This window comes from Lasioglossum baleicum, chromosome 1 (genome assembly GCF_051020765.1).
Source record: "Lasioglossum baleicum chromosome 1, iyLasBale1, whole genome shotgun sequence".
NCBI lineage: Eukaryota > Metazoa > Arthropoda > Insecta > Hymenoptera > Halictidae > Lasioglossum > Lasioglossum baleicum.
In genome coordinates, this window is record NC_134929.1 from 8,367,772 (window position 1) to 8,381,678 (window position 13,907).

The 13,907-nt window shown below is 41.4% G+C and overlaps 1 protein-coding gene across 10 annotated transcripts in view; it reads right to left on the reverse strand.

Annotated features, from left to right (window-relative positions):
• Window positions 1-13,907, reverse strand: part of LOC143211510 (uncharacterized) — a 133,010-nt gene that overhangs the window by 27,742 nt on the left and 91,361 nt on the right. For 8 of the 10 annotated variants that reach the window (XM_076429290.1, XM_076429299.1, XM_076429308.1 and 5 more), the window contains 3 exons: window positions 10,743-10,963; window positions 7,287-7,488; window positions 1,564-1,917 (listed from right to left, as the gene is read on the reverse strand). In XM_076429290.1, the coding sequence (XP_076285405.1) occupies window positions 1,564-1,917; window positions 7,287-7,488; window positions 10,743-10,963 (777 nt within the window). The remainder of the gene's footprint in view (window positions 1-1,563; window positions 1,918-7,286; window positions 7,489-10,742; window positions 10,964-13,907) is intronic. The other 2 variants (XM_076429315.1, XM_076429320.1) reach the window with 1 other exon arrangement.

A 13,907-nucleotide genomic window follows, 5' to 3' on the forward strand; every position in this document is an offset into this window, starting at 1 on the left:
GAAGCGACAACTCGTCGGAACAACCGAGTTCTTCGCGACCTTGAAGGCCAGACGAATTTTTCATTCTTCGTTGAGAAGCACTAGAAGCCTTTCCAATCGCTGATTACGAGAACTGCTAGCTTTCTATAGGTCTGAGAATGTTTTCGTGGAGACACCATAGAGTAAAGAGATACGAAGAAGCTATGTCCTTAGCTACTACACCTAAACCCCGTTGCGAATGCTACCTCTGGCGAGAACTGTCCAATTGGATACAATTTTAATAGACGTACATTAGTCGTAGATTAGATAAACTGTTAACTTTAGTTGCTGTGAAATTTGTTTATATATGGGGCATAGAAAATCCCTGGATGGTAAGGGAACTAGTGCTGCAGTCCTAGGAGAATAACAATTTGGAAAATGGGTGAGTTATGAATTCAGTGTCTCGCAGAAAGCTTCGATGCTACAGTTCGAACAGGTTTCAATGAGCAAGTACAGAATGTAACTTGTCAGACAATGGCGGTGTTCAAGACTCTAGTCCTACTATAATTTGGATAGTGTCAACTGGCCCTTTCTAGCTTGCAAAAGGTCAACGCTACCCTGAACCTGGTCAACATCCTTCACTGTATATTTCTTGGTACGTGATCAGGTTTTAATGAGCAAGTACACAATGTAACTTGTCAGACTATGGTTGAATTTAAGACTCTAGTCCTACGATACTCTGGACATCGTCAACTGACCCTTTCTAGTTTGCAAAACCTGGTCAACATCCTTCACTGTCTCTTTCGCAAAACGTGATCAGGTTTTAATGAGCAAGTACACAATGTAACTTGTCAGACAATGGTTGAATTTAAGTCTCTAGTCCTACGATACTCTGGACATCGTCGACTATCCCTTTCTAGTTTGCAAAACGTCCACGCTACCTTGAACCTGGTCAATATCCTGCACTGTCTCTTTCGCAAAACGTGATCAGGTTTTAATGAGCAAGTACACAATGTAACTTGTCAGACAATGGTTGAATTTAAGACTCTAGTCCTACGATACTCCGGACATCGTCAACTGACCCTTTCTGGCTTGCAAAACGTCAACGCCACCCTGAACCTGATCAACACCCTCCACTGTCTCTTTCGCAAAACGTGATCAGGTTTCACTGAGCAAGTACAGAATGTAACTTGTCAGACAATGGCTGTATTCAAGACTGCAATCCTACGGTACTCTGAACATCGTCATCTGTCCCTTTCCAGCACTTCGAAACTGTCCAACGCTACAATACTCAGAACCACATCGACGCTCGGATACCTTGACCATCACCGACAGTCCCTTTCGACTGAAGGTTGTAAAACCTGAAGAACATCAACCGGGCAATCGTGTGCCAGGGGTAGCATTCTCCGGGGACCAGTGAATCGTCTTCGTCAGCTTATGTCTATCGAAGCGGCAGAGTAACGGGCCGTCGAGGGTTCGTCTGGCTTGTTGTAATCGCGATCATAGAACGGCAACATGATATTCCGGTGGTTCGCGGCGACTGTACGTGTTCTCTCGTTCGGTCTCTTTCGTTTTTGGCTTTCCGCTAGGCGAGCAGCAACTCACCGCGGTGATGTCGTTGCTGTTGTTGCGGTTGCTGCTGGTGAATAAGCTGACGGTGATGGTGATGGTGATGATGATGGTAATTGAGCGACGAGGACGGTGAGGGGCATAGGCTGCCGCCGCCACCGCCCAGCTGGTGTTGCTGCTGTTGATGTTGCTGGCCGTCGTCGCGGGTCGGTGTCAGGTCCAAGAACAGACCGGATGTCGCGGAGTCCACGCAACTGCAGGATTCAGTGGCCGTGGCGTTGCATCCAGGACAGCAATCGGTCTCCGTGGCCAAACTCATCGGCGTCTCCGGCGAGTCCATCGGTCTCGTGCCAACGAACGAGCTCTCCATCCAACACAGCTTCACGCTCCCTTCGCAGCAGAACAGGTTCAATAGATTAGACAGATCGCGTTCAATAGATTACACCCCGGCTGATTCCTCCGAAATCACGCTGGTCTTTTTTTTTTTTTTAGTTTTTGGTCTTTGAGAGCAGGAAGGAACGGTGACTATCGCTACAAACGAGTGTGTTTGTTACTGTCTGTAGTTGGATAGTCCTCGGGACTGTTTCACTCCCGATCGTGTACTGTCTCGTCTCTAGTTGATCACGTTAATCACGTTACGTGATTTCTGTTGATCGTCTAGTCGTCTAGTCCGAGACGGAAAGCTTCTTTAAACGACACTCTTCGGTTAATTCGTATTAGTGAAGCGTCTAATACGGAAATATTAATTACAGCGCAGACAAGCGCACGGTGTGTGGAAGGTACGGTCGTGGGACATGCTATTACTGAGAAAGAGTCGATGGGAGGGGTTTACTGTGTTGCAGAGGCTCTTCATGTTTTGAGCGAGTGGGCGAAATTGTTGGGGAATGCTGGATAATTGATAAACAATTATACTGGCTCTGCGATATGTTTGTCCATTAATACGCTTTATACAATGGTGGGGTGAAAAATGTATATCGGAATTCAATTTATGCAAACGAAAATAGAAGTATTTCCTCTGATATTTTTATTGAAAATGATGCATAAATAACAATTAATTAAGTTTTGTAACTCTTCGATCCTTCCCTCGACCATGCTGTAGTGAAAAGACTAATTGTGAAAATGATAAGGGATCACAAAATTCAAGGGACACTACACAATTTACAAAAAATATGAACAAAGTTAAATTATTAAGAAATATCCTTGGTCCTGCATTTGAAATCGTTAAATGTGATCAAATCCATCCCACAAGACAGAATGATAAACAAAATGACAAGTAAAAGTGATAAGGGATCACAAAATTCAAGGGACACTACACAATTTACAAAAAATATGAACAAAGTTAAATTATTAAGAAATATCCTTGGTCCTGCATTTGAAATCGTTGAATGTGATCAAATCGATCCCACAAGACAGAATGATAAACAAAATGACAAGTAAAAATGATAAGGGATCACAAAATTCAAGGGACACTACACAATTTACAAAAAATATGAACAAAGTTAAATTATTAAGAAATATCCTTGGTCCTGCATATGAAATCGTTGAATGTGATCAACTCCATCCCACAAAACAGAAGACATTCATTTTTCTAGGATAACGAAACAAAACGTGGACAAGGCAGAACACTCTGGCCGAACAAAACGAGAATGAATAAGTAAACAGCGAAATCCCACGACCATTACTCTTTGCACACCGTGGTGTAGATCCTCCACGATCTAACGGCGCGGAGTACAAGTTATTGACAAAGTTGCACGTCACAGAAGTTAGTAAGTACGATCGTCACAGCAGCGGAACAAAGCGTTCACGCACAGGTCCGAGTAGCGCAACGACGTAGAATCGAACGAGCCCGTGTTGCGGTTTGTTGTAGTCATTTTTCGAAAGAAGACACTTGAAGCTCAGAGCCAACTGTCGCTATAAATTACCAGACCTGTGACAGTGATCCGTGTATTACTGCCAGTGTACTCTGAGCTCAATCTTTCGAAAGGCAGGCGGTACAGCAACGTCCCGATACATGCGAATTAGGTGTGAATAAGAGACAGTGGATCTTTATGCAAAATAAAAATTTTCCACCTGAATTGCAACAAACCGGACTGACATAGAGATTTATTTTCTCTCTTAATGTGTTCACTAGCTTGAAAATGATGTAAAAGTATTTTTAAATTGGTCTAATGTTATTAATGTTTGAAATTACACCTACTCGTTTTTGTCAGAAATAATGTTTTTAATTATTTTACCAATATATTCTTGATATTTCTCTGATTAAAATGAAACTATACAATACAATAATATCTGTATAGAATATAATTCATTGTATCCCGTATAACGCGACCAGAAACTTGTTTAAAAAGACTGTATACAGGGTGTTTGCGAAATCGTAGTACAACCGGACAGAAGTAATTCTACATGCCAAAATCAGTCGAAAAGAAAGAATAACATGTTTTCGTTTGGTAACTCGTTTTCGAGAAAGTTGAGTTTAAAAATGCAGCGAATACACGTGCTACATATTGCATAGGGATCGTCTGACGCATCTGACCATGATCAACCGATTCTACTTTGTGCATATACAGTGGCCGAAATTTCTATAAAGTCACTGTGTTTTGTGCCCGTGCGAAATCAATACGGGCCGGTTTATGTACTTCTTTATGGCCTGGTTTACGGTGTATTTTTGTCCAGAAGAATTTAAAAGTTGTTGCACACGTCTTGTTGTTACTGGGAGCTCCAATTCAGCTCGAAATTATGCTGCATTTTTCCTTTCCTTAGCTGCAGACCTCATTAATATTGAATGTTATCTCTTTGACTATTTTTTATTACTACCTTTAAGATGATTTTTTCCCGTAATTTTCACGTGAATTGATTATTAATATATTTTTCATATATAACATATTTTTCATTATCTTTTTATGGAACTTTCACCAACATATTCGTGGCATTTTTCTAATGCAAAATGATACCAAACACGATATAATTTCAACTGTATCGAGTGGTTTAATTGACGATGAACGTTTCGGGTGCAAGGAAGGATAACGTATAGTGCCGTATAGAAAAGAAAGAGACTTTGGAGATAAACAATAGCTACCCTATACGATAGATGCGACCAAATCCCCCCAAGGCTGTCGCGTCTATAGAGGATTTACTGTACATGTAACCGCAAAACATTGCGTAAGACGACTGCACACTTACTGCCACAGAAGATATGGGTACACACTAATTTTAAACAATTTCTTCATCGTGTTATATGGGAGACTACTGTAGCACTGCACCTAACTCTCACTGACTAGTTCAGATAATCGAGGCTCTACTATATCGTGGATAAAACGAGTAAATACGATCGGAACAGTGTCGTGTCTGGTACCATTTTAATCAGCAGAATGTCACAAATAAGATGATCAAAGTTTCATAAAAACAAAATTACGAAAAGCGACAATTTTCTGTCGCTGTTTGACCTAGCATTACTTCATTGCGTATCAATTACGAAAACTTGACATTAATCAGTAAATTTTATGATTTATGATTCGAATAAATGATCGAACCCTGCGCCGAAATCATAAAATTTATTATATATTCAATTTTCGATCGAGAAGAATTCACCTTTACATTAATCACTGTGTGATCTTTATGTCGCGTATGGATCCCGAGTTTTCGCATGTATCGAGGCACTACCGTAGTACGCACGCGACCGAGGCGAACTCTGCCGCGTTGCAAAGGCACGGAAGGTGCGAGAGACTGCATCAGAACGGCCACGTGTTATCTCCAACGTTGCGCTTTCGGTGTTTGTTTTAATTTCGTCTTTAAGGTCACGCGAGCGCCGAATAAGTTCGGCCGCACCGAAAAGCGTGTGTGCGGCGACAGAGCGGGGTGGACTTAAACTTCAGGGTGATCTATTTCGGTGGCCTGTCGGGCTACAGGTCTGCGAGGCCGTCGAAATAGCAACCGGTCGCCTCTGCATACTTTCGGCGAGACTCTCTCGTGATTAAACGCCGAGACTGGACTGTCGTCGAAGCACGACAGAGGTCGCTCGATCGACAGGAAGACACCTCCGACACGACCATCGTCCCCTCCGTGTCTTTTCTTCGTTGTTCGTCTCATTTTCACTCGGTCAAGGTCGCACCGTTTCAAACGCATTCCGGGAGTCCCGCGCGAGCCGATGATTTTTCTTGTTGAAACTCCTGGCACGGTGTCCTTGCTCACTTTTCCAACATAGAACCTCCTCTTTCTCTCCCCCCACCCTCCTCTCTCTTTCATTCTCTCTCTTCTTGATTGATTTGGTCGAACAGTGTACAGTAATGCTTCGAAGATTGGCTTCGGAGTCATTTTGTGCAAGAATGGTGAATAGGGTTATCCTTCAAGAAGAGGATACAGGGTTCGCTAAGCGTGAGAAGAATGAAAAGTATGTGAGAACCTTACTGATGAAGACTCTCGTCAGCTGTTTATAGAAGATTCTTTAATCTTCGAGGGAAACTTCATTCTTTGAACTGGGCTACGAATTTTTATGCAAATTGACAGTGGTATAATTCTTTTTATTGTTCAAACCTTGTGTAGCCAACTGGGCTACTGCATTTCTTTCAACAACTTGTTAATGCTCCTCTAAAAATATTACGAAATTTCTCCGACTGTCAAATCTCTCCGAGATTCAAAATTGTTGGAAAATTTTTAAAATTGAAGATGCCAATATATGATTTCTCCTCTATAAAATCATTCAGGGAAGAAACAACAACATTCAATTTAGTTTCTATTCCTTGCAATCGATGCAGACGATTTTTATTTTGCATAAATATCCGCAGCCTAGTCCGGAAGCTTAACTTCGGGAAAAGTTGGCAGTCGTATAATTAGTTTATCACTTTGCGTAAAGATCCGCAGTCCAGTCATCGTCTAGTCGTGTACCTGGAAGCTTGACTCTTCAAGATGGTATCTCCGAGCAATTTAGAACCGGCAACGATGATCAATCTGATTCCAGGAACTGCAACGAAGATTCCCGAAGCATTACTGTATCACAATGACGATTCTGGCCCGCAGTTGTCGAACGACTACTCGAAAAGAGGACTACACTCGTGTTTCTGGGGTACGAGGACACGTCCCGAACAGAATGAATCGGGACCGTGCGATTTGGAACGACTCCGCCTAGGGAAACGACATTCCGGGAAGGATGAACAGCGTTTTGCATGTTAACGAATGAACAGTGACACCGGTGAAAAGATCCGCGGCGATATTGCGAGCACGTTCAAGTGCAGTACACGCTCTATGAATAGAATAGTCAACTGGACTGGCGCGAGGATGCTGGTTCTCCTATCGTCAAAGGCTGGTTGTGTCGAATGGGCCGGGGCTTTGAAAGCAATTTTCGTTAGTAAACAGGACACGGCGAGCAAGAGAGGCAGCGAACTGGTAGTGCTTTTAGGCTGGCAGACAGAGAGATAGGAGAGAGACGAGTAGAGAGAACAACGGACCGAACAAGATTCCAGATAATATACAATACACACGTATGTATGTGAATATATTATTACAAAAATACATTCGCATCGAGAACGCGATGTTCGGTTAGATCGGACGAAAAATTGTACAAGATGTGGAACACGAAGAACAAGAAGAAGTAGAAGAAGAAGTAGAAGAGAGGCATCTAGGCCGCAGAAGTTGGATGCAGTAGACACGGAGAGAACACATCAAGGTGGAAAACTCAAAATTACCTTTCTCGTAGAGAGTAAAAGTGGTGATGGTTGTGGTGGTGGTGGTGAGATGGTTTTTGGCATGGGTTGTTTAGTGCTCACCTCTGGGGCTGGTTGACCTTGCTCCGCCCCTGTCGTCCCAGTCTTCGGGTCGAGGTCGAGGCGAGAGCCTGCCACCTCCAGCAACCTCCTGACCGCTTTGCACGTAGTGCACAATGGCCGAGGTTACCTCCTTTATCGAGTTTCTTACTTCTAGCTGCTGATTCGTTGTCTGCTGCTGTGGCTGCTGTTGCTGCTGTTGCTGCTGCGGAGACAAAATCCCTCTTTCAATCATCTCCTTCACGTATTAGGCACACAAGACCGTGTAGTCCAGTCAACGGAGAGTTGTAGAGGGAAATGGAAGGAACACAATTTTTAACTTTGGGTCTTTTTTCGAACTAGTTAGGAGGTCCCCTTTTTCGGTTATCGGCTTATATCTCGGAAACTATGCGTCCTAGCGATAAGACCATTGTATACAAAATTAAAGCTGACAAAATGTGCCAGAAGATTGATTCGATTCAGTTTTTCGCTATCTCCCATAGTTTTCGAGATATGGAAATCAGTCGAATAAGGCAGAAAACGTGAGTAAGGCAAAAATTTCTTTTTCACAATTAGTGGACTTTGAGCGCGGATATCTCGGAAACTATGAGAGATAGCGAAAAACTGAATGGAGTCGATATTATGGCACATTTAGTCAGCTTTAATTTTGTGTAGAATGGTCTTATCGCTAGGACACATAGTTTCCGAGATATAAGCGGAAAACCGAGTAGGGTCTTTTAGTATAATATGTGTACCTCCTAAATAGTCCAAACAAAGTCCCAAAGTTAAAAATTGTGTTCCTTCCATTTCCCTCTACACCCCCTTATGAGCATTTTTGACGCGAGTATATTGTACAGTAATGCCTCGATATAAGTGCTGTGCCGGAAACCGTAGTATAACCTGGCAGGGGGTGATTCCACATGCAAAAATAAGTCGAGAAAGAGGAATTACATTTTTTCGTCTGGCGAGTACACGTGCTATATGAATCGTCTGACGCGTCTGACCATGATCAACCAATTCTACTTTCTGCATATATTATACTAAAGCAAGCGAACCTGGCGGAACTTTAAACTCGATTTTCTCGAAAACGAGCTGCCAAACGGAAAAATGTTATTCCTTCTTTTCGACTTATTTTTGCAGGGTAGAATCACCCCCTGCCGCTTTGTGCTACCGTATGCTACAACTTCGGGGTTCGACGTGTTACTTATATCGTGCACATACACTAATCCTTGATTTCTTGCGAATTCAGTGACAGAACCTTTCTGTTTTTCACTATTTTTTTATGAAACTTTTAGCAACATGTTCGCCACCCTTTCCTGATTGAAATGACAAATTATAAATGATATTTACTTGTTTTTTGCGCATGTATCGAGACATTACTGTACATGGAGATCTTTGGTCAACTATCTCCACGTTTTGTAAAAACAATATCCTAATTTTATGATAAATATGATTACATCAGATGATTGCATAAGTTCGTGACGTCGCATTTTCATGGACGTCGCAAACTATACTGCACGGCGGAGTGTAAAAAAATTATATAGTCACCATTCGTTATTTTCTTTTTTTACAATTAGAAAAGAATGCTGACTATATAATTGTTTAATAAAGTTGTATTCTTTAAAATATAATGTTCATGTGATGAACATTCGTCTCACTCGTAAGATAATACTTATATTTTGTTTAAAAAACAAAGATTTTTCATGTATTCTCTCAGATAAACCTTCCTGATTCGAGGAATCAGAATTACTTTTAATTGATCTATGTATTGGTTGATCGCAAGTACAAAGTGTCCACTGTTTTTTTGATTATTTTCTTCAGACTTATTAGCAAAGTCGGAAAGCAAAACTTGGCCTCGAACCGCAGGAACGGCCATTTGCTGACCCTCGCCCCGCCCACGTTCTCTCTTCGCTTTCCTCTTTGTCCAATTTATTTTTAATTTGCGCAGACAGCGCGCAAATGCGACGAGGTTTCTATAATTAGAAATTCTGGCAGAAATCCTCGTCCTGGCGTCTCGTGGCCTTTGAATCCCCCGACAAATTGACTGTTACACGAAACGCCCTTCTGTACGCTCCGAAACTGTCCATTTCGGATTTCATTCGACTCCGTGAACTCCGTTTACCAACTGAAACTACTACTCGTATCACGATCGTTTCAGCATTCCCATTTCGCCGTTCTCGTTTGCCAGCAAACGCTCGGCGCAGCGTGTTCTGTATAATTATTACAATACTTTCAGTGAGTCGTCGAAACGTCGAGTCTTGGTGCCAGTTGGACGGATTTGATAGTTTTAGTACGTTAGAGTACTTTATAATGGTTGAGAAATATGTTTCATTGGAAGCAACAGATTTGGTGCGACCTGTAGAAACTGAGACGGCAACAAACGCTTGGAGCAGAGCGTTTCGCATAAATTATTCTAATATTTTGAGATAGTTCTAGCACGTTAGAGTGCTTTATTATGGTCGAGAAATATGTTTCATTGGAAGCAACAGATTTGGAACGACCTGTAGAAACTGAAACTGGCAAGCAGCAAATCATTGGAGCTTTAAATCTCATTTTATTTTATTTTTTATCTGATTTTAAGATATTTCAAGATACAGGTTCTATTGGAAACAAGAGATTTGAAACGTCCTGTAGAAATTGAAATTTTTCTAGATGCCAAACGTCATCACAAGAAAAAAATTTTTTTACCCAACATAATAATAGATTGTTGCAATTCTAATCACATTTAGTTACAGCATATTTTTGAATGATTTAATCGATACAATCATGTCAGAAGTTTCACGAATGTTTTTTTAATGAAGTTCAACAAGTATAACACTTCTACGTACCTGCAGGCGTGTGTACGTCTAAAGTTTGAGTGAAACCTTATTACACGAAACTTACTTTCTACGGGGCTGCGGAGACTTTACAATGTGCTTCGAAGTTTAATGAAACGCGAAGATTGATATTAAAAAAAATATACGCAGGTGTTCTCGACCGGATCGAGTACTAAACGCGGACATGTGAATATCGAGTATAATTAAAATACGTCGATCAAAATGCGCGTTTATTTCAGAGAGAGAGAGGCGTCGCGGTTGAAAGGGCACGAAAGCTTGACAGTTTATAAATAAACTGACAATTTATAATTTTAATAAATCCCTATAATAATTCATTTATAAATCGTGTGCAGGGGATGGTGTGTTCAAGGGTGCAAAATGTAGTTATTGAGCAAGTCAAGGCAAAAATGATTTGAATTTTTAATCATTTCATCATCCAGTGCATTAAGATTGAAATTTTCGAAGTTTCGTGCTCCGCGAAATTTTGCGTCCATTTTTAGCAGACGCTGCGAGACCAGATGAGGGGAATTGACACAAATTGAGAGGAAAGGGTTACCCTCTCTCTGTCAGTACCGGATTAGTCACGTGACCGAGCCGTAGCGGATTGTGGGGGAAGCGTCGTAGAAGGGGAAGGTAGTTCGGGCGAGTATAATTCGATACAAACCTTGTTTGCTGCTTGCAACTGGGGAAGAATACCCTGAGCAAGACGTTCGGCCGGTGTTCGTGGGTTTGTTAATCGTTCCTGCGAACGCCAGCCCAAGTACGGCTGTCGGTGATTGAACGACGACCTCGCCGAACTTGCTGGCGAACTTCCGGCGCTGTTCAGCAGACTGGTACTCCATCTCGAGAATGCAGGTGGCGTGGGACTTGGACTTAGAAGGGCACCTGCACAGATTCACCGATCAAACATTTTTCAATTGTTTCTTACATCTTCTGCACGCAAAACTAATGACTAGGCTGCGGATCTTTATGCAAAATAAACAATGTTTGCATTCATTGCAAGATACAGGAGCCGAATAAAAATTTCTTTCTTCTTTTAATTATGTTATCAAGGTGAAACTAATACACTGGTCGTCTTAAAAATCTTTTTATATGTCCACTGTTTTAAATTTACCATGTACCATAGATTTGTCAAAATTATGCAATAATCACCGGTCGGTAATGTGTTGAGAAAGAAAATAAACTTCCATTTTACTCCAATCTGTTGCAATTCTGGTAAAACCGATTTATTTTGCATGAAGATCCGCTGTCTAATTACGAGACACAGAAGTCATATAAAAATTTATTTCTATCTTTAGCCATATTGATCAAGTGGAAATTATATATGGTCGTTTTAAATAATGTCCACCTATTTTTGTCATAAAATCCGCAGTCCAGTGATTAGACTTAACATCAAATAACAAATGTTTGAAAATGAATATACACTATTTCGTATTGTATTTCTTTACAATAACAGGGTTTAAGTGGTTTAATTAAATTACTTTGTAGATAACGTTGCTGCTAGATAAAGAATCATCACTTCACGTAAAGTATCCAATATGGCTACCGTTGGTAACCGTGTTATGCCGTATAATCAATCAATATATGCATACGTTCCGGGTTGTTTTCTTTTTATAGTACGCTGCTATAGAATCTTATTTATTACTTGACTGATATAGAAGATACTATGAACTTTTCGAATAGGCTCCCTGCTTTCATATTAATATGCAGGTATTGTATAAATAATTGCGATATGCGAAAGACACACAGAAGGATTAATTATTAATGGATAATATTTGTACTTGCGTAATCGTGCATTCCTTAGCAGCTCGTACAGTTTGTTATTTAAAGCGCCTAATACCGCGGTAGTACGTCGGAATCTAGACTCAATTTACAAAGAGCATGTTACCTGATCTGTCTTTGAAATGGATTGCAGCACGAGACTATGATCGACGGTTTTGTAAGCTGAGAATGCGATTGTAGGGAAGCTTTCAACGACGAAATAAAATCTCGTAAGCTCTCTCGAATGACATAGCCTTAAGCATTCTTAAAGTGAACGCTATTTATTGTATGAAAGTATACTCCCGCGTTTCAAACGATAGTAGCTCGTATACATGGCTCTGGAATATTCCAACGGAATTGTTTTTGTGAACGCCATTTTTGCAAAGGAAAATGTCGCTTTAAACGATCTCAGGAACCTCCCACTTCCGGATGTTGAAGGAATGTTGAGACACCCTCTAGTTTTATAGCCGTAGGCGCCCATAACCGAATGTACCGCTACTCCTACTCCTCCTAATTTTCCGCTGCTTCTACCACCATTTGAAACACATCCTCCAGCCGCCAATCATATCCAATTTCCCGAGAGCACCCCTAGCTTCGAGCTTTCCTAATTTCTACGCGATCAGAATAAGATCAGAACTGTTTCGACTACCGATCCACTAACAACCCCAAGTACAGCCAAGTCTTGTAACTAGCAAAATAAAGTAACGTGTTCTCCGGAGTTTGACTATACACTCATTCACCGTTAACGTTTTAAATTCCGGTATCGACACGACACCACAATATAGTCACGAATATCAACCCTTAAAAAGATATGAATAACAAAGAAGAAATGATTGCAACCGTAGAATAAATCGTAGTGCAAGAGGTTCATTGATGTCGGCTGCATAAGGAGAAATCGTGGAGCGCTGCTCCCTTTGAACTCGTTTAGCCGCCACCCCCCTAGGATCCAATTAGAAATCGTCCCCGGCCACTTTCGACTAAATCCAGTCGGCGGATCCGTCTCGTCGCGGGTGCCGGCCCTTTAAATCCCGTAATTAGGGCTCTCCCTTAACAAATTGTGTTCTCCCGTTATAAGCGTCCTTGAACGTTTCCGAGCCACCCCCGACGAGTCTCAACCCCTCTTCGCTGCGAGCAAGCAACCGCGTGGGTTTGCTCACGGTGTAGGTTCCCTGGCCCGGTAACAGACAACTGACAGGGTCGAATTAATCGAGTTAACGTGCCCTGCTAAATTTATTAGCCGCTTCCTATTAGCCGTTGCTCCGCGCCGCCATCCTACCCCGGGACTATCATCAGCGGGAGCATCAAGCCGGAGACGCGCATAAATGAAATTGGCTGACACCACGCTCGCCACGCGCTAATTTCGGACACTCCTTGCCTTTTTACGAACCGCGATCCACGTATGCGAAACCATCTTGCGACATTCCCTGCAAAATCGCTACCGATCCCGTGATCCACCCATTTCTTTTCTGTCTCTTTGACGCGATAAAAGTATTTTTATCTGATACAATGATCACTAGACTGCGGATTTTATACGGTTGTGATGAAAATGGGCACGCAGAATTTCAAGCAGTGCGAATGGTAAAAATATTCGAGGGCATCGATGTATTAGTTTCAGTTTAATAAGATAATTAAAAGAGGAATGCAATTTTTATTAAGCGAAAAAGGAGGAGGTTACTCAATTCGATCTGTATGTGCCTTTTTTCTATGTATGTTCACCGATTGCGCCGAGATGGATGGGCCAATCGGAACGAAACCTCCTGCAATTTGTAGGGTATGTCTCCCGATTGGTCCCTTGAAAACATATTTTACATTTTTTCATTCTTTGCGGTTTTTATTGCAAATAACAAATAAGACCGAAAAACCTACGGTGTTCTACAAGTTCTGCTCGTTCCACTAAAAAGTGTGAAATAAAATAATTTTATTTTTAAAAAATTAAACCAACTACGAAGAAACGCACTAAAAAGTATGAAATAATTTCTAATTGATTTATGTGAATACTCTCGAACTTAAATACAATACAATCTTTCCGGAGGCGGCGCAAAATTGAAAATTTCCCAATTGACAGATG